The 19,946-nt window shown below is 44.6% G+C and overlaps 1 protein-coding gene and 1 pseudogene across 2 annotated transcripts in view; both read left to right on the forward strand.

Moving 5' to 3' along the window:
* Positions 1-9,133, forward strand: part of LOC311338032 — an 11,309-nt pseudogene extending 2,176 nt beyond the window's left edge. Inside the window, exons 2-7 of the transcript in view lie at positions 3,011-3,283; positions 7,395-7,433; positions 7,564-7,852; positions 8,081-8,409; positions 8,580-8,749; positions 9,063-9,133. The product of the transcript in view is annotated as an uncharacterized misc_RNA (transcript). The remainder of the gene's footprint in view (positions 1-3,010; positions 3,284-7,394; positions 7,434-7,563; positions 7,853-8,080; positions 8,410-8,579; positions 8,750-9,062) is intronic.
* Positions 1-19,946, forward strand: part of LOC311338053 (uncharacterized protein) — a 156,948-nt gene that overhangs the window by 123,064 nt on the left and 13,938 nt on the right. Inside the window, exons 2-4 of the mRNA XM_084488967.1 lie at positions 13,569-13,718; positions 17,925-17,996; positions 19,598-19,648. Coding sequence (XP_084345093.1) covers positions 13,569-13,718; positions 17,925-17,996; positions 19,598-19,648 — 273 coding nt within the window. The remainder of the gene's footprint in view (positions 1-13,568; positions 13,719-17,924; positions 17,997-19,597; positions 19,649-19,946) is intronic.

The raw sequence follows: 19,946 nt of genomic DNA on the forward strand, positions 1-19,946 counted from the left end.
TTTGAAGGTTGATTGCAATGTGTGTGTATTGGGAAACCCAAAAGTTTAATATCTTGGAAGGTGTTACTAGTATTGTTTAGATATTAACATGGAAGTAATAAGCTCATCAAGCCAAACATTTTGATGTATTATATGTTTCTGTAGTCAAATTATTGAGGGAGTAAATGCACTTTATACATTTGTCTTGGTTTCAATGTTTTGATTGGGACAGCCACTCACACACACATGGGATTTCTAATTAACTTTAATTATCTTAAACACAACATGTACTATTGCTTAGAAAATCGACAGCACATGATTCCACTATCGTACCGCAATCAAGAAAAGAGTCTGAATCAAGCAGCTAATCATGGTCTTGTTCTCCCGTCAGATGCCTGTGAACTCACACTGGACCCAAACACAGCCTACAGACGACTCTCTCTGTCTGAGGACAACAGAAAAGTGACGCGGGTTGGAAAGGACCAGTCGTATCCGGATCACCCAGAGAGATTTGACTCCCGGCCCCAGGTGTTGTGTAGAGAGGCTCTGACTGGCCGCTGTTACTGGGAGGTAGAGAGGGAAGGAGGTGTTCTTATAGGAGTGACATACAGAGGAATCACAAGGAGAGGACGGGGTGGTGACAGCGGGCTTGGAGAGAACAACAAGTCCTGGATTCTTTATTGTTATGATGATGTTTACACTGCCCAGTACAACGGGAGACAGACAGCCATACGTCTCCCCCCCGCTGGCTCTACCAGAGTAGGAGTGTATCTGGACCGGCCTGCTGGCACTCTGTCCTTCTATAGAGTGTCCCCAGGTGTAGGAGGGTCCTCAGACACACTGACACACATCCACACCTTCAGGTCCACCTTCACCCAGGAGGACCTCCTCCCTGGGGTTTGGTTACAGAGGAGGGGTGACTCAGTGTCTCTGTGTCGGCTGTAGAAAGAAAAGACAGACAGGCAGGCAGGCAGGCACACACACACACACACACACCAGTGACGTGTGGTCAGGAGAGGCAGGGGAGGCAGTGCCTCACCTGTCATCATGGAACAAATTAAATATATAATAAACCAATATATAATAAACAAATAGATTAAATGGTTATATTTATCGAATGGTTTGAACTATGAACTCATTTTCCATTTAACTTAAACAACTTAGATTTTTTTTAAATAAAAAATCACTGAATTTTCGCACTTCCAGTTCAGATACGGAGAAGAGATGCACAGTGAGGCAGCAGCAAGCAGCAATGCCTCCCCTTGGATTGCGCAATCCCTCACAAACTGCTCTGCCATGCAATGAGAGCCTGTTACTGTCTGTTTGTAGCCAATTGTTGCCAATTAAATGTTTCAAACACTTAATATATGGCCCCGTGACATTCCATAGTTTAGCTGGTGTATATAATATGTGTGTGTAACATGTTTTGTGTGCTCAGCGATCTTACAACGGCAGTGAATAGGCACTAGGTGAGGCAGGCAGTACCCTTGCCTCATGGTAGGGGGCACTTGTGAGCCCAGAGATTCTTACGCTACTGTACAGCTGCAGAGTAGCTGTACAGCGTCAATTAGTGAGTCAAGTGCAGCGATAATTTTTTTTGCCCTCTCGCCCTGCCTGATTTCAGAATGGAGGATTTTTCTAAACAGGATTTTCAATCGAAGCAGGGGGTAATAAATAAAGGAAGACCAACACCGGAGCTGAAAGGTTTGCATAGAAATTTCATATTTAGTAGGCTCTTACCAATTCACCTCCCATGCTTAATTGTTTAAAAGTAATCAAGGTAAACATTTTGTTACACATTAGAATTGAGTAGGACTACATTTATAAATCTGATTCTGATGAAGTCAGTGCCTCACCAGCCATGAACCTCACTGCATGTCACTGACACACACACACAAATATTAAAGATACGTGCACACCTGTTTATGATTAGTAAAGTCTGCAGCTTCTATTGTTTCAGTCCTTGTGTTTATTGTGTACATGTAAGGGACTATTTTTCTGTTGTATTTGTTAATGAAGCATAATGTTAATAAACAACTCAGTGGATCATAATGTTCAGCCCATCATTCTCCTTTTATTACTAAATAATGTTACATAAGTGCCTTAAGAATAACAATAATATAATAATAATAATGATGTTCTGATATTATTCTGGGACCTCCTCCCTGGGTTTTGGTTAGGGGGGGGGGGGGGGGGGGCGGTGCCTCAGTGTCTCTGTGTCCGTTGTAGAAAGAAACCACAGACAGACAGACAACACACACTCTCTCTCTCCCCGTCTCTCCCCGTCTCTCTCTCTCCCCGTCTCTCTCTCTCGCTCCCCGTCTCTCTCTCCCCCCGTCTCCCTCTCCCCACTCCCCCCGTCTCTCCCCCCCAACCCCCCGTCTCCCCCTCCCCTCCCCTCCCCTACATCTCTCCCCGTCTCAGTCTCCCACCCATCTCCCTCTCCTCCCCTCCCCCGTATCCCTCACCCCCCGAGTGTCTCAGAGGTTCTGGGTTCGATTCCCAATGCAATATTCCCTCTGTGAGCCCAACCCTCTCCCTGTGATTGGACGACACTGTGGATCAGAGTGAGCGTCCGTTAACCTGCTGACCACTGATTGGTCAACGAGCAACAGGTGTTGCTCGTTGCCCCAGGTTGGTTTTCAAGTATCGTGAGAACCCTTCCTCTCTCGCTCTCTCTCTCCCCCGTCTCCTTCTCCTCCCCTCCCCCTGTCTCCCTCTCCCCCCAGTGAGAGACAAAATTTAATTGGAGAGAAAGAGGAGGGAGAAAGGGGGAGATAGAAAGGGAGAGAAAAATGAAACAGAGAAAGGGGGAGACAGAAAGAGACACTGTCAACAGAGAGAAAGGGGGAGAGAAAGAGACACACAATGTCAACAGAGAGAAAGGGGGAGAGAGAGAGACACACAACGTCAACAGAGAGAAAGGGGGAGAGAGAAAGAGACACACAATGCCAACAGAGAGAAAGGGGGAGAGAGAAAGGGAGGACCCCTCTAGACAGAGACAAAGAGCCGCCTCCTCTCCTCTCTCCAGGCGTGTGTCTGAGGACCAGGCGGGCCCGGGACGGCCGCCTGCCCTCCGCGGCCCAGCCACGGTGGCCCGTCCCTGGGGAGCCAGGGAGCGGTGGCCCCTGGCCGTCCTGGAGCTCAGCGGGAGAGGGCGTGGTCGCTGGGGGTCTGGCTGAGACACGGAGAGGGGAAGGGGACGGCCGGGTCTCCTCGCCGGGTGCCGGAAAAGCCGCCGTGATGGAGGGAGGGCTGAGGCTGGCGGTTGAGATCCCGGTGTGGATCGACTGGTTTGATCTCTGTCTCTGTCTCTCTCTATCTCTCTCTCTCTCTCCAACTGGTTGATGGCTGATCTATCCATCATAAATCTGTGTGGACGATCCCATTGGTCGATCTTGTAATACATTGTACTGACTCTCTCTCCCTCAGCTGACCTCCTCCCCCTCCTCACCCCCGCCCCCCCAACCCACCCACCCCTCCCTGTCCCAGTGCTGCTGGTGTCCAACAGGATCCCCACCTATGAGATGATCTCTCTCTCTCTCTCTCTATCACAAGTGGGCGTGTCCCCCTAGCTGTGTGACGGACAGATGAGCATGGTTTGCTACGGTCCACCGGGTAGGCTGGTGGACTGACCAATCCAGCATACGTCTAGGAGGGCACGCCCACTTGTGATGTCACTCAAACACAGGAAGAGGCGGGTTTTAAAAAAATGGTTTGTTATGGCCCCTCCCCCCAATGAATGGAGGGAGGGAGGGAGGGAGAAAGTGAAGGAGGGAGGAAGGGAGGGAGAGGGAAGAAGTGAAGGAGGGAGGAAGGGAGAGAGAGGGATGGGGAAGGAGGGAGGGAGGGTGAGAGTGAGAGAGAGAGAGAGAGAGGGTGGGAGGGAGAGGACAGCAGGTTTGATTCCAATGGTCTCGTCTCGTGGTTCTCACCAGACCAAACTGGGGCTGGGGGAGGCGGCACACCTGTTGCTCATTGACCAATCAGGTTGAACCAGCCTCACGTCCGCTCACTCTGACCCACAGTGTGAGTGTGTGAGTGAGAGGGGGAGAGAGGGGGAGGGAAGGAAGGAAGGAAGGAGAGACGGGGGAGGGAGGGGGAGGGAGAAAGGGAGGGGGAGAGAGCGATAAAATGGGGGAGAGAAAGGGGGGAGAAAATAGAGAAAGGGGAGAGAAAAATGGAGGGAAAATGGAGAGAAAGTGGGAGAGAGAAAGGGAAACAAAATGAAAATGGAGAGAAAGGAGAGAGAGAGAGACTCTCACCTGTCCCTGAGTCGGTCTGATTGGACGCTGGGGCTGGGGGAGGCGGCACACCTGTTGCTTGTTGACCAATCAGTGGTCAGCAGGTTAACGGACGCTCACTCTGATCCACAGTGTCGTCCAATCACAGGGAGAGGGTCGGGCTCACAGAGGGAACGTTGCATCGGGAATCCACCACACACCACAGACACTACAATGTCCCGCCCCCACTTATGACCGGAGACTACAGGAGACCACTTATGACCAGGAGGAAGGGGGGGAGGGAGAGAGGGATGGATGGAGGGAAGGAAGAAGGGTAAGAGAGATGAAGGGAGGGAGAGATGAAGGGAGGGAGGGAGGAAGAGAGAGAGGGAGGGGGGAGGGAGGGAGAGATGGAGGGGGAGACACAGAGACACTAACCCCACTGTGGATCAGAGTGAGCGTCCGTTAACCTGCTGACCACTGATTGGTCAACGGGCAACAGGTGTGCAGCCTCCCCCAGCCCCAGCGTCCAATCAGACTCAGACCAGGTGAGGCTACTGAGACCACACCCAGTTTGGTTTTCAATTGTCGATTGATAGTCTCATGAGAACCCTCCCTCTCTCCCCCTCTTTCTCCCTCCATCTCTCTCTCTTTTTCTCTCGCTCCTCCCCTCCCGCCTTTCCTCTCTCCCCCCCCTCTACCGCCCTCCCTCCCTCCCCCTTCCTTCCCCCTCTCCCTCCCTCTCTCTCTCTCCCCCCTCCCTCCCCTTCCTTCCCCCTCTCCCTCCCTCTCTCTCTCCCCTCCCTCTCTCTCTGGCTGTAGTAGGAGTCTGTCTGTCTGTGGGTCTGCCTGTGTGTGTGTGTGTGTGTGTGTGTGTGTGTGTGTGTGTGTGTGCCTGTGTGTGTGTGTGTGGGTCTGCCTGTGTGTGTGTGTGTGTGTGTGTGTGTGTGTGTGTGTGTGTGTGTGGTGCATTGGGCCTCAGTCTCTTGCCCCCAGGGCTCAGAGGCTCAGAGGACCCGGCGTCATAGGGCCAGAGTCTGGGGTCATGGGGTCGCACTCCCTCTGTGGTGGGGGGGTTGTCAGAGTCGTTCGGTTCACCTGTGTTCCGTCTATTTAAGTTGTCTAGTTTCTACCCTAGTTTGTCGGTTCCTTGTTTGTTGTTGGTTTGTTTCTGTCTGTTTACATGAAGTAAAGCTTCTTTGCACCGACGGTTCTGAGTCTGATGTCTGCGTTCTGCTTCACCTCCCTGCACAAGCTGTGACACAGTCCCTGTTTTAAGACGCCCCTGCCAAATGCAAATATATATACTTATATTAACCTCCCTCTCCTCTCGCTGTCACTCCCTTCGTCTCCCTTCCTCCTTTCGTATTTGTATATTCACAGACTGTTTGCCTACAGGGATTTGAACAATCAGTATCGGTAATGAACCATGACCGCCATAAGAGACTTGAGACTTAACTTGGCCTTGCAAAAAAAGACTAGTGAGCATCTCTGCCTCTAATCAGCGCTGACGTCGAGAACGGCTACAATCACGCACAAATTCTATCCAATTCTGATAGTCAGTGATCTTCAAATCCTCACACGATGGACCTCAATGGACACACATACACCCACACATACATCAACACCAAGAAACCATGCACAAAGGTAATGCTGTCATTAATCACACACACACACACACACACAGTATTTCCTGTGTCATTAATGTAATGTTCATCACCTGTTTTATTTTTTTATTCTATTCACACATCTATTTATTATATTTTATTCTATATATTGGAGGTTCCCCAGTTTGTCGGTTCCTTGTTTGTTTGTTTCTGTCTGTGTACATGAAGTAAGTAAAGCTTCAATTTGCACCTAAACCCTCTCAAATGCAGAGTCTGATCTCTGCATTTGGGTTCACCTGCCTGCACAAGCCGTGACACACTCTGGTTTAAGACGCCGCGACCAAATGCAAATATACACATATTTACCTCTCCCTTCAACCCCCTCTCGCTCTCTCTCCCTTCTGCCTCTACCAGAGTCCTTCCTATTTGTATATTCACAGACCGTTTGCCTACAGGGATTTAGATAACCCTGCAGTTTTTGGTTGTCAAATCTTGTGCTTCTGTTGATGCATCTGATGACCTGAAAAGTTGACCCTAACATCGACCCTAAGTGCTTGGCTTTGTTAGTTGAATAACTAATACTCAGGAATACTTGCATCCTATCTGTTATGCCTATACAGAGGGAGTCAATCCCTGCAAAGGTGTAACATCTCCTCTGTGGGGCTATTGGGATGCTAGCGGCTACACTAACGGGCTCCCACATAGAGCTGGGTGGTCCCGCCCCTTCCTTTAGCTAGCAGGTCCCCCATGTGCTGACGGAAGTTCCTTTGACAAACAGGGGAAATGATGCATCATAGGAAATGAACAATGCCATATATTTGATGCAAAGGGAATAATATACACATAAATAATTTGTAACAAACATTACTAGACTACCCAGAAACTTCTGCAGTCGTACAGGCTTCAGCTAGCTCCGTAGCTTTTAGTCTATGATAGCACGTAGCTGCCCTCTCCATCCACACCGGCGTCGGTTAAACAAAAGGGTTAGAAACATCACAATAATCATCACCATTTTGCCACCGAGTGAGAACCAGACTAATCAGAAGCAAGGTAGTGAAGGTTACTGTAAAGCACTACTAACAACTAACTAACGGGCTACTGGCTCCACCCTGGCCCGACCCTTGAGCTTATCCAGCCTTGCTTACCAGTTCTCCCCTGTCCCTCAAACCAAGGCAGGTTCTGTTGTAATAAAGAGAGCCATGTTTTTGTTAAATTCACCTCATGTCTCTCACATGTTTCTATCCTGCATAGAACCTCCCCTAATCACTGAGCATTTTGTTTCTCCAGAACCATGAGGTCCAATCGTCTCATCTGCAGTTTCATTGGTAGGTTTTCCACACAGCACTACAGTATTTATCATTATCTAGTTCATTATATTGAATTACTAAAAATGTTCTGTGCATAAGTTGTCAGTTGACCTCTTATGTTTTTGTGATTGTGGGCATGTGTAAGATTCCTACCAGGAATAGTTAGAATATTTCATTGATACAATAGTTGCAGGATATATGCTCGGAAATAAAAGCTGATAATATCTGAAGTATTTATTTAGTCATTTGTTAAGTATATAGTATTTTGTCATCACCAGGTGTTGTGGTCCTCCTGTGGAAGTCACCTGGTTTTTCAGGTATTTCTATGTGCCCCATTTAGGGGAGCAAGTTATTTAGGACAAGTTATCCAAACGGGCAAGTTTTTCAATTAGTTTTGAACATTGGGATGCAACTTTAGAATATTCTGTGTTTTCTCTCTCTATTAAGCTGCATCCCGCATTAACGTGGTGTTGAGCGGCACGGCTATTCAGTCTACAACATATGAGGGCGCGGAGGTTGAACGCGCCATCGATGGGAACAGCGACCCTCAGTGGGAGCACCACAGCTGCAGCTCTACCACCTCTCAGACTAAACCATGGTGGAGGCTGGAGCTGCCTGGTGTGTACCGGGTGTCAGAGATCCAGGTCACTATTAGGAATGACTTTAGAAAGAGGCTCAACGGCGTGGAAATATTAATCGGGAATTCACTGGTGAACAACGGCAACGACAATCCAAGGTGAATCACTGGTAACCTAACCTACTTCCACTAAATATACTATTTCACCCCCACCTTACTGGGTTTGATCTCTCATGACCTCAACCTGCTTTTAAATGTCTTTGAAAAGTGTAAGTTATTAAATAGCATAGAATATTATTCTCCCAGAAAATAAGTGAACACAACCAGTTCCCTGCTCAAGTACACCTGGAGACTACTATATCTTCTCTCTCTGTCTCTTTTCCTCAGGTGTGCCATCATCAACCATGACCCAGGCTGCTTGACTCAGACTGTCAAGTGTTGGGGAATGGAAGGAAGGTTTATCAACTTCTACAAGTCCTCAGGGGTCCTGACTCTGTGTGAGGTCAAAGTGTATGGAGGTAGGAACCCAGTCCATCATTACATGATCATCAAACATCACCTTAATGGTGCATTTCCATCATAGACTAATAACTTATTGACATAACGATGTTACGCGTGGCAGCTGAGCTGCCGTATATTGTTTTGTCTTTGGTGTGAACCATTTTCCATTTTACCCCCTTCCCACTAACCAGCCACCTCTGGGTGGGCCTGCGCAGGTACTGGCCAGGCCTGAGTGTCTATCAGGCAATCAAGTCCTTATCATCATCTGGTCATCGTCCATCATTATGTCTTGTGAAATACCATGATAATAACAAAAGCTAAATATTTGGCCACATTATTCTTCCTTCAAACCAGCTAACTCTTTAATCTATTTCAATGTTGGTAGGTCCCTTTCAGGAAGCTCCTGGTTTTGGATGTCCGGTGACCCGATGGACTTCACCCAATGGGACGAAGGCTCTCACCATTCCAGCCCCTGTGGGGGCGTGTCCAGTGTGGAACCTTCCACATGGAGGCAATGCTCTTGTGACGAACATCTTAACTTCATCTGTTTCACAGGTTGGTGTCCAGCCCATAGAGCCATTAACAAAGCCAAATATGCTTAAACTTCTGCAAAGGGGTGCACCAGATTGTATGTTCTACCTGCACAAGGGAGTCTCAGATAATATCTTGATGAAGAATCTCCTTTTACAGTCTACTTGTAAACATTTACAAACAGACGGAAATAGTAAGAGGATCAAGCTTCCTGTTTGGGAAAATAAAAGTCCTCATAAGTACTACACTCAACCTAGGGATGTGAATGAGTGTAACCAGCTGTAGGTAATTTACGCCACTTTCATTAACCTTCTTGTATATATTTATTTTTCTGCAGGTCAGACAGAGGGAGTGAAGAAGTTGCACTTCTATACTTCCACAAGAGAGAATCAAATTCGCTGCACCTAACTTGGCCTCACTGCTGATTCCGACGACGTCCAACGTAATGAAGCTTCTGAATGCTATAGCTCAGAGTGTCTGTGGTAGTTGGCTTGTTCTGTATTCATTCATTGTCATTTTGGGCATTTGGCCACATTTTGTGCTAGCAAAGCATATATTATACATTTATTTAGTACATAATCAATTCACTTATTTATGAGTAGATGTACTTGTGGAGATTGTAAGTTATAGATGGCATCAAAAGACTATATAAAGTATCTGTTGGTTTTTGTCTCTGTCTGGCTTGGCTGATTTAGAAATTATACACAAAAGTAGGGTTTAATCTCAAACTTTGATTGATATGGTTGAATTGAGGGAATTGAAGATGGGGTTATATTTATTTATTGATTTGGATGTTCAAAGAAGTTCAAACACAGATACACCATTTTAGACTGTGTGAAGTTTAACTCATGTTTTCCAGTCAATCGTTATATATAATTAATGTGTTTTAATAATGTTAACACTTTATCCAGTTGTGAATGTGCTGGTTTGTGTCTCTTTTGCATATATAAATGTTACATAGCTAATGTTGGTTTGCTAGTGTAATTCTAATATCACTGACCCGAAGACCAATAATTTGACTGTATAAATAAATGACATAATTTGCCCCGCTGTAGTCAGCCCATCCAGACAGCCCTGCAACACATGGCCAGTCAAGGCAGCAGCCCAGGCCTCTGGTCTCCAGGATGGAGGGGGGAGGTGGCTTAGAGGCCAAACTGGGAAGGTATGGGGACAGTGGGGCTTTTTTATATTTATTCTAGGTATGGTAAAATATATAATCCCTTGTTTTCATTGGGTATGGTAACCCTGGTCAGAGTCCATCTTATGTAATTTTGTTTTATGGTGTGTGGGTTAGTGGGGGGAAAGTAAACATCGGTTGGGGATTCTCCCCAGCCTCAATTTGGTGTTGGGGGTTTGTGGAGTGGGTGTGTTCGATGACTTGTTGAAGCTGCCTCACCTGGCCCGAGTCAGACAGACTCTGGGGCTGGGTGAGGCTACACACCTGTTGTGCATTGAGTCATCAATGTGCACAGGTTAAGCCAGCCATCACCACACACACTCAGGGAGATGTCCTACTTGGCAACATGGATCACTATCTTCATGTCTCATTGTCTGCAAACTCTACAATAAACCGGCTTTAAACATTAACACCTTGTGTCTAGGTGTCTTTACAATAACTACAAACTTTAAAGTGATGTTTGGAATGAAGTCACACAACAGGAACTATGGGATCCAAACACACGTTTGGGGCGTGGGACCAGGTCAGTCCTCAGATTAATGGGCTCTATGCACGCAACACTTCTGCATTGGTCTCAGAATGCTTCTACAAATCCGGTTCCAGTGTTACACCGATTTCTGCGACCCACCACAAAGTGTGACCCAAGGCGGCGCAGTTATTCTTTTATAAACATGCATGAGTCTGAAGCGTCGACAGGCATGAAGTCGTTCACGTGCGGAAACGTGCACAAGCTTAAAACGTAACATTTGTATCGTCATCCGTTTTTTTTTACCGGATACCGAAATAGCACGTTGATCAATAGTATGGGTCTGTGAAATGCTAATCAATTCAAATCAGGGTGTTGATGACGATACAAATGCTACGTTTTAAGCTCGTGCATGTGAACGACTTCATGCCTGTCTACGCTTCAAACTCGTGCATGGTTCAGAAAATGTTCAACAGCGCCCCCTTGGGTCACACTTTGCGGTGGGTCGCAGAATTCAGTGTAACACCGGAACCGGATTTGTAGAAGCATTCTGAGACCAATGCGGAAGTGTTGCGTGCATAGAGCCCATTCAACCTGTTGACCACTGATTGGTCAACGAGCAACAGGTGAGCAGCCTCACCCAGCCCCAGCGTCCAATCAGACTGACTCTGGGGGAGGCTGCTGAGACCAGACGAGACCAGACAGACAGACAGACATCTCTCTTCACAGTCAGGAAGTTAGCATTTTGCCGACTTATTACTAAGCCCAGTTGTACTATGCAGGGGGTCTTCAAGGAAAAAAGGTTTGGAACCATTCCTGTCCCCTGACGTGGGCCCAGTCTTCAGTCCCAGCAGGTCTCTAAGGGGTCCTGCCCCCTGACGTGGGCCCAGTCTTCAGTCCCAGGTCTCTAAGGGGTCCTGCCCCCTGACGTGGGCCCAGTCTTCAGTCCCAGGTCTCTAAGGGGTCCTGCCCCCTGACGTGGGCCCAGTCTTCAGTCCCTCCAACTGGCTCTTCCTCAACTCACTGGTGGCTTGGGGGAAAATAAGCTCTGACCTCTGGAGACGTTTCCTCCAACACGTCACAACAACAGTCTCCATTCACCTCTTCATCAGTGTGTGGAGGGAGGATATTACCACACAACAGTGTCTCAATCTGTCAAATCCTTCCCTCTTTGTTATTCACATTATGTCTCCTCTTTGTGGTTCCAGTCTTTACTAAAGGCCTTAGCTGTTCAACGACCCCATAACAGCAAGTTAATGAATAACCATTTGACCCAGTTATAAGATAACCTAAAGTAAATGATTAACTAATATCACTGACTATTAAGCCCAGTTATAAGATGAGTTAATGAATAACTAATATCTCTGACTGTAGGAGCCACTGCCTTTGTCATCTTCAGAATCTTGTGTGTGTGTGTGTGTGTTCAAGTTCAAGTTTATTATAGCCATTTCAACAATATAAAAAAATACAGTTGATAGGAATGTGTTTTGGTATGCTCACATGTATCACACAGCAACAATAACAACACAACATAAGACAAAAGGTCAAAAATGGCACATAAATAACAAGGAGTACAACACTTAACGCACATAAAAAACACACAATGCATGGTTCACAGAGAATTGCAGCAGTACAGTAGTGCAAAAAGTGCAAAGTGAGGTAGACCATAAAGTGCTTAGTGCATGTTCAGGTGGCGTATAGCTTGTAGATAGGTACTATCCCTAAAGCGTGATGTTCTACTTGTGATGCTTCTGTACCTCTTCCTTGATGGTAAGAGTGTGAATAAGTGGTGTGCTGGATGAGAGGGGTCAGAGATGATGTTTCCAGCTTTCCTGGAAATTCTGGTGTCATAGTGTGAGGCTATGGTAGGCAGACTACAGCCAATGATTTTAGAGGCCCTAAAATGTGTGTGTGTGTGTGTACGCGCACTTATTCACCTTATTCACTCACTGATTTGAATGGCATTCAAAAAGGTGGCAAGAATCTACACCTTAAACCTTACAATGATGTCAAATGTAGAGTAGTGAGGTACTCTGTGATTAAAATCAACTTATTATTTTAACTGATTTAAAACATTATAGACATTAAATACTACATGTGCTTATGAGATAAGAAAAAAAAAATCCCTATACCACACATATGGGTTAACATAAAGATGTGACATGCATGAGCATAATGACAATCACGTATACTTAGACAATCAGTGTGTGTGTGGGTGGGAGGCACGTTTTTTCTCAGGAAACTAAAGCTTTAAACCCAAATCAAAGTCACATGACATGGAGTTACTTCTCTCTTTCTGGAAACAAAGAACAACACCTTTCAAAATAAATAGCCAGACGATATTATCACCAATACATATTGGTGTGATGTAATTGACAGCATTTATTAGTTTATCTATTTCACATATTAGCTGGCAACTAGAGTTGGCAGCTAAACTAGATTAACAAATAAATGCTGTTAATAGGATTACAGCAACAAACTACATTCAATAACCTACATGTTGCTGTAAAAACATGCTATAAACATAAAACAAAACATATTTTCACAAAGCACATATCAGTTCCTTTTAAGCAACACATTTATTCAGGCAAGTAAAACCTGAATCAATAAAGCCTTGTATAAATAATTAAAGCCTTGTATTAAGTCTAAAGTGCATGCAAGACAAGATCATCTCCTGACATTCAGCTTGTGTGTGTGTGTGTGTGTGTGTTTAACAAAATAAACAAACTTTTGAGGATGATGATGGAGTTTTGGAAAGACAAGGACCACCTCCATTTTTATCACCATTACGTGTCCAATACACTACCTTCTAGTGTACAGCTTGACCACTCCTAGACATGTCCACTACCTTCTATAGTACTGCTTGACCATTCCTAGACATGTCCACTATGTTACCTGCTGTATTCTACCTCTGTATGTTTATCTTTGTAATACATGTTGTTGTATCTATATATGATGTATGTTGTATCTTTATGATTTATGTTGTATCTTTATATAAATTCTGTTAGATCTTTTTACAATATATTCTGTATCTTTATGATATATATGTTGTATCTTCAGATTATATGACAAATTATGTGGTGTGTGTGTGTTTGCGTCCTTGAGTCTGTTTGTGAAATGATGGCAACTGATAAGAAAAACTGATCAGATTGCAAGCTGATGATTGGTCAGAATTAAAACACGTGACATGGTTTTTCCAGCTGATATAGCGGAACTGAATCCTGAGAGCAGAAGCAGTGGAAGCTGTCAGAGAGGAACCATGGACACCATCTCTGAACCGTACCCTGGACTCTCTGAGGAACCTGAGGACACGTCTTTGGACCGGAGGGAGACCAGCCAGAGAAGATTTGGTAGGTGCCCTTTTTTGAGCATTTAAAATAAATAAACCAGTAAAATAAATATTTTCATGTATTATGTTTATGTATTACTGTACAAGTGTCTGTGTACGAATGTGTTACTGTATAACTGTATGTGTGCTTATATGCAGGGGTGCACATAAATGGTACGCAAGTACGCATGCGAGCCCATAATCAGCGATGCGTAACGTCACTTGTGCCACTACAGCGCTTTTGCGTAACTCACCGTCAGGTCATCAAAACAAAACTACACGTGTATCTTGTACTACTTCTACGTTTCCCCACCTGCAAAAAAATAAATTAAAAAAAAGCGCTGTGTGCGCTGTGCACCGCGCGCACACTGGAGAACTGCGCAAAATCAGCTGATTGCAACGTCCGTTACGGTGAGACATCCTATCGCTCCGTGGCAGTGACGGACCAGACCCCCCCCCGGTCAACAATCCTGCCCGACCAATCAACAACTTTATCATTATCAAAACGACGCTACGCGTGGAGTGCGTACCGAACACCATCTCCTGATACTCAAATGAGTAAATGAGTAAAAAAAATAAAAAAAAAGTTATGTGCACCCCTGCTCATATGTAAATAATCAGGGAATAATAACAAGAATGCAAGAGACCAGGGCCCCGTTTCCCGATAACGATGGATCCTCGTACGATCATTCTTACGATGGATCTTACGATGCATCATAACTTTTTTCTGAGCATTTTTCTGAACGTGCATGCTCTGCTCTTACGACATCGTAGGATTGTAGCTGTCCACTGACACAGTGCTGAAATGGGCTCGGTAGGAGGGGGAGACACAGGAATGTTGTTGGATTAAACTATATTTTGTGGCAGCAAAAAAATATCTCCCCATCAAGGTCAACAGCAGAATAGCCTACGAAAAGGATAGACAAATATGAATGCTACAAATATTAAAACACAATTGATTAGGTCTAGGCCGACATATGCTATATTAGTCCTAATCCCGAACGCACCGTGCGTACATTGTTTCACGGCATTTTCTCCCCTGAAATAATTCCATATTACAAAAATTAAAATTGTGCACTCCACTAAGGTCAGGGATGTTCGTAATTGTCTAGACACGGTCCAATAAATAGTGAACTTCATCACAGCCTCACCGACGCGCCTACAGTGCTTTATGGCAAACAATCGCAACAAAAAACGCCTGCAGAAATTCTCCGACACCCGCTGGTCTCAGCATGATTCATGTACAGTATGTCTTCTGTCATTGATCAATATGAGGACATTTTAACCACGATAGTTGAATTAAAATCAGAGGGAGACAGCAAGTGCAGCTCGCAAGCGACCTCCCACACGAGCAATGGAATCATTTGATTTTATTATATGCCTTGTGATAGGGTTGCCTTGTGACGTGGCGTTTGATCGGTACATTTATTTTTGGAATTTTAAATTGCTGCAATAAATTATATTTTTGTTGACTTCTAACATTTCTCTGTCTTTGCTGTTTAAATCTAACAGTAGTCTACGAGTAATATATATGCGGGAACCATTTTTTTGGGGGTATTGCGAAATTCCGCCAGCTGGACATTCAGTGGTATTGGATGACGTGTTTTAATAAAACACATTCAATACACGGAATGTCCAGCTGGTGACTCCACTGAGGCTATAGTAATGATGCATCTTAGTGCTCTATGAGCAGTGTGCAAATTAAGGGGGAGCAGGGGGAGCTATAGCTCCCCTAGTGGTGATTTGAGCTCCCCTGGAAACATGGTTTGTGAAATTTTGGGGGAGCTCTAAAATATTGATATCATAGCCAAATAAATGCTATTTTGGGCATGGTTTTTCTCAAATATAAGTTAAATAAAATTATATTTTGAGTGTTTATGATTCATGAAAAAACGTAGCCTAATGCTTGTCATTACCACGCTCGAGCCGCTCGAGCCCCCCGTCAACAAACTTGAACGCGCGCAACCAATCCCCCCCCCCCCCCCGTCAACAATCACACCCGCGGCCTGTCATAATGTGCACCCCGCTCCCCCGGAGACCGTGGTATAATTCGCACACTCAGTACGTTTACATGCACAGCTTAATTTGATTAAAGCCATAGCTCGATTATGCTCCTGTAACATATTTCAGCCATAATATTCTCCCATAGCCACAATACTGAGTAAACATAACAAGCTGATCATACATAGATGAAAGGGGGCGGGCTTTTAAAGCCACAGAACACGCCCACCTCTACCTGGCTATTTAACTCGGACTCCGCCATTTTAGAAGCAGAATCTCTTGGGCGGCGTATCGATTAGATGTAAAGCTTAGAGACGCTCCGCGCGTGTTATATACGATCCCTCTCCTTTTGTTTCATAGACGATAGACAATAGACCAATAACCTTAACCAAATAAAGTGAGTTAAAAGCGATCCTGTCTCGGCGGCCTTTCCTGGACCAAAATATCATAACACTCCTCAATTGGACAACTGCAATTTTCCACGTATACATGGCGGTGAGTAAATCGATTCATTGGCCGAAGCGTGTCATGCCCCGGTACGATAGGTGGCGCTGTGCCCATTTCAACTAGTGGTAATAGAGCCACCGGTTGACCTCTTTACGTCACCAGCAACAACAAACTCATTCGAGAAAGCGATGTTTCAGCAGACAGCTGTCAGTTCACTTCGGGTCTATATCATTTCTCCGACGCTCCATTGTTCCGACCTCTCGGTCGTATGCGGACTGCTCCGCCGGCAGAGCAGACGGAGGAGTCGGCATACAACCGAGAGGTCGGAACAATGAAGACCCGAAGTGAACTGACAGCTGTCTGCTGAAACATCGCTTTCTCCTCCATGTCGCGTTTCAATCTGGACTTCAGAGAGTCAAAGCCAAAGTTAATTTCCTCCAATTCCTTTTGCCCATGGGCGAGATAAACCCGACTAGGAATCTTTACTTGTTGTGGAAGTACCAGAGTCGGAGAACCCGACGCAGTCTGTAAGATTCATAATATCAGAGAATACCCCCGTCAGTTCGGCCGCGGCGCAATGAATTAATAAAGATCCTAGTTATTTTACAACCTCGTTGATGAGCAACATTTAGAAAAACATGGACTTTTAATTCAGCCTTGGGTTAAATCGAAGCGTAGTGTGTACTGAATGCATGTTGATGATGATACACTCCTTTATAGGGGGTAACTACACGACACCGGCTTCCTCCATCTTCTGCGCCAGCTTTTTAAATAAATCGCCGACCCAAAGTTAGTTGACAGCTCTCTACTGAAAACATCACTCTCCCACCGGAGCAGCCCCTCCGCCGCCCGTCCGTATACGGCATTCCCCACCGCATCGCAAGGAATGAATAAAGATTTTAAACACGTCGGGAGAAAAAAACATTTATTTTGACGGATGTGCCCGAAGTTACTACTTTACAACCTCGTTGATGACACACATTTAGAAAACATGTACTTTTAATTCAGCCTTGGGTGAAATGGAAGCGTAGTGTCCGTGTGTTTCCACCTTTAATGAATGCATGCCATGCGCGCTCCCGCGGCCGGGACACAATTCTTATAGGGGGTAACTACATTCACCGGCTTCCTCCATCTTCTGCGCCACCTTTTTAAATAAATCGCCGTTTCTCGTTATCCCTTATCCGACGGCAGTGACAACAACAACAAGACTATCGTCTCCTTCTACTTCCGGCTCACGGCCCCGGGAAAAGGTCTCGAGCATGCGCAGAACGCAAATCAACGCATAAGCCAATTCGATTGGCTACATGCACGCTTAGCTCGACTATGAATCGCATTATCTAGGGGTCTTAAATCGACTATGAGTAAGCCAATTCGATTCGAGTATAGCTCGACTAAGGTGTATACATGCATCTTAGTAATCCAATCATAGTTGGACTAAGCCAATAAATCGACTTTCTTGAGTGTCATGTAAACGCACTGACTGTCTACGAGTACCCCTGGAGCCGTTGTTAGCTACGAGGGTCTTAACGATGTTGTTACGTAATTATGCTTTCGGGAAACGGTCTGAAAACTCTGAAACTCTGAAAACTGTGTTCTTAATTCAACACTAGAGCCACAGTACCAGTCATCACTTACTGAGATGTTCTCAGTAGAGGTCTTCAGATGTTTCTTCAAGACGGGGAGGGATTCTGCAGTCCGTAGGGAGACTGTCTGGACTGTGAATTATATATCTATATCTATAATATATATCTGTGTGTGTGTGTGTCCTATTCCTGAACAGCTCTGAAGTCCTGCAACATTGTCTTTCTGATCTTCGGACTGATGAGTATTCTCCTAATCGCCCTGCCGTTCAGTGAGTCTAAATCATATCATCCTGAATACAATTAAAATAATAATAGAAGTAAAAATAGAAATATTATTATTGCTATTGTTATTGTTATTATTATTAATAATAATAATAATAATAATAATAATTAAAGCTGCGAGCAGCATTTAAGGTGCCAAGCATAAGCCGACCAATAAACCATCAAAACAACCCTAACCCTACCGACCAATAAACCATCAAACCTAACCCTAACCCTACCGACCAATAAACCATCAAACCTAACCCTAAACCTAACCATTAAGACCATAGACTAACCCTAACCTAACCCTAACCATTAAGACCGTGACACAGACCATAAACCTAACCCTAACCATTAAGTATAACCTAACCTATAACCTAACCCAAAATGGCCAACTTTGACGTCACGCCACGGACACTCCCTTCAACATACAGTCACAAATTGTACAGTGTTCATTCAGCACCATTTCTTGACTGTACTGACCAATTCTGAAGCAGATCCGACACGTGTCCTGTGAATTTCATATTCTATTGAAATTTCATAACTATTACGGTCTCCGCAGAGCGGAAGTTTGTTCAAATTTGATGATTTTGAGCCTGTGGCGGCCATGTTGTTTTGTCAATCGACTTAATTTTACTTGAGAAGTTGGAACTTTAGGCCCCAACAACCACTAAGTCGGTCCCGCTCAAATCAAACATTGCGTCTATGAACTGTGGCGATTTTAGTGACAGGCCACGCCCATTTCGATGCCACGCCCTATTTGAAAATATGTCGAATTTATCCTGTTCAGAATTTGATTCTGAACAACTTTTGTATTGGAGTCAACATCATAGGAGTCCAACTTGATGTTGATATGAGCAATTAACTAATTTTGTGGTTTAAACCACGCCCCTTTTAGAAGTCAATGGATCATGGGTGCTTTAAACTTTATTGTACAGACTAATCTTTATGTCAGATTGAAGATAATGGTCCATAGATGATATGGGCTAAAGGACCTAAACCTGGGATCCTTAGGCAATTTACTGTTTTTAACTAAATTCAAAATGGCGGCAAATTTGGAAAGCGGAAGTCATAGGTTCTTGAGGCATATTTGTTCAGCATGAGGATATGCATGTGTGAACGTAAGTTTCATGAGTGTAGGTCAAACTGGTTACGAGATATGCTTGTGCAAAGTTTGCATTTTTGGACAGTTGGTATAGCGCCACCTTTGGGCCAATCAGTGTAATATTTGCTGTCTGTTAATCTTGGGTCAACCTCTACAGTTGCAGTAAATTTCATAAAAAGTGTGCGAGCGGTTTAGGCTGTGTAAGTCAAACGTGTCGGAATAATAATAATAAAACTAATGATTACAATAGGTTGCCTCACACTTTGTGCTTGGCATCTAATAATAATAATAATAGTTACAATAATAATAATAAAAACAATAATACTTTATTATTATAATAAAATGATAATGATAATAATTAGTATGAATATTAATTGTAAATTCATGTTTTCTTTCAGGGGGTATGGACTTTGTGTTTGGTTGGCTGTGGGTCCTGTCATGTTTAGAGATGATGTCATTCTGTTTTGGAGCTAATTTCTTCTGTTCTCTTCTGTCCTGTCCTAGACTCAGCGACACCTTTGACGGAGGGGAGAAAGCATAAAATGGATGAACTCGGTGAGGGTTTTATAGAAGTTATGTTATTCAATCATGTAATTTCATTCAAAAATACTCTCGGCTTTTGTGATTTATGTTGGAACATCCCTCCTTACTAATAATTGTTTTTTTTGTGTTATCAGGCTAACAGAGCATAGACAGTGTTGAACTACTAACCAAAATAAATAAATAAAGGATGTCCCCCTTCTGGCAGCACGGTGGTACTGCAGTTGTTGTTAGTTTCCTCCTCCAGCAGGGGGAGCAGTAGAGCAAGAGGAGCTTGTCTTAGTTATGCGCTCAATTAAGTGAGGGTTACAGT

This window comes from Micromesistius poutassou (genome assembly GCF_964030765.1).
Source record: "Micromesistius poutassou genome assembly, contig: SUPER_1_unloc_1, whole genome shotgun sequence".
In the NCBI taxonomy this organism is placed as follows: Eukaryota; Metazoa; Chordata; class Actinopteri; order Gadiformes; family Gadidae; genus Micromesistius; species Micromesistius poutassou.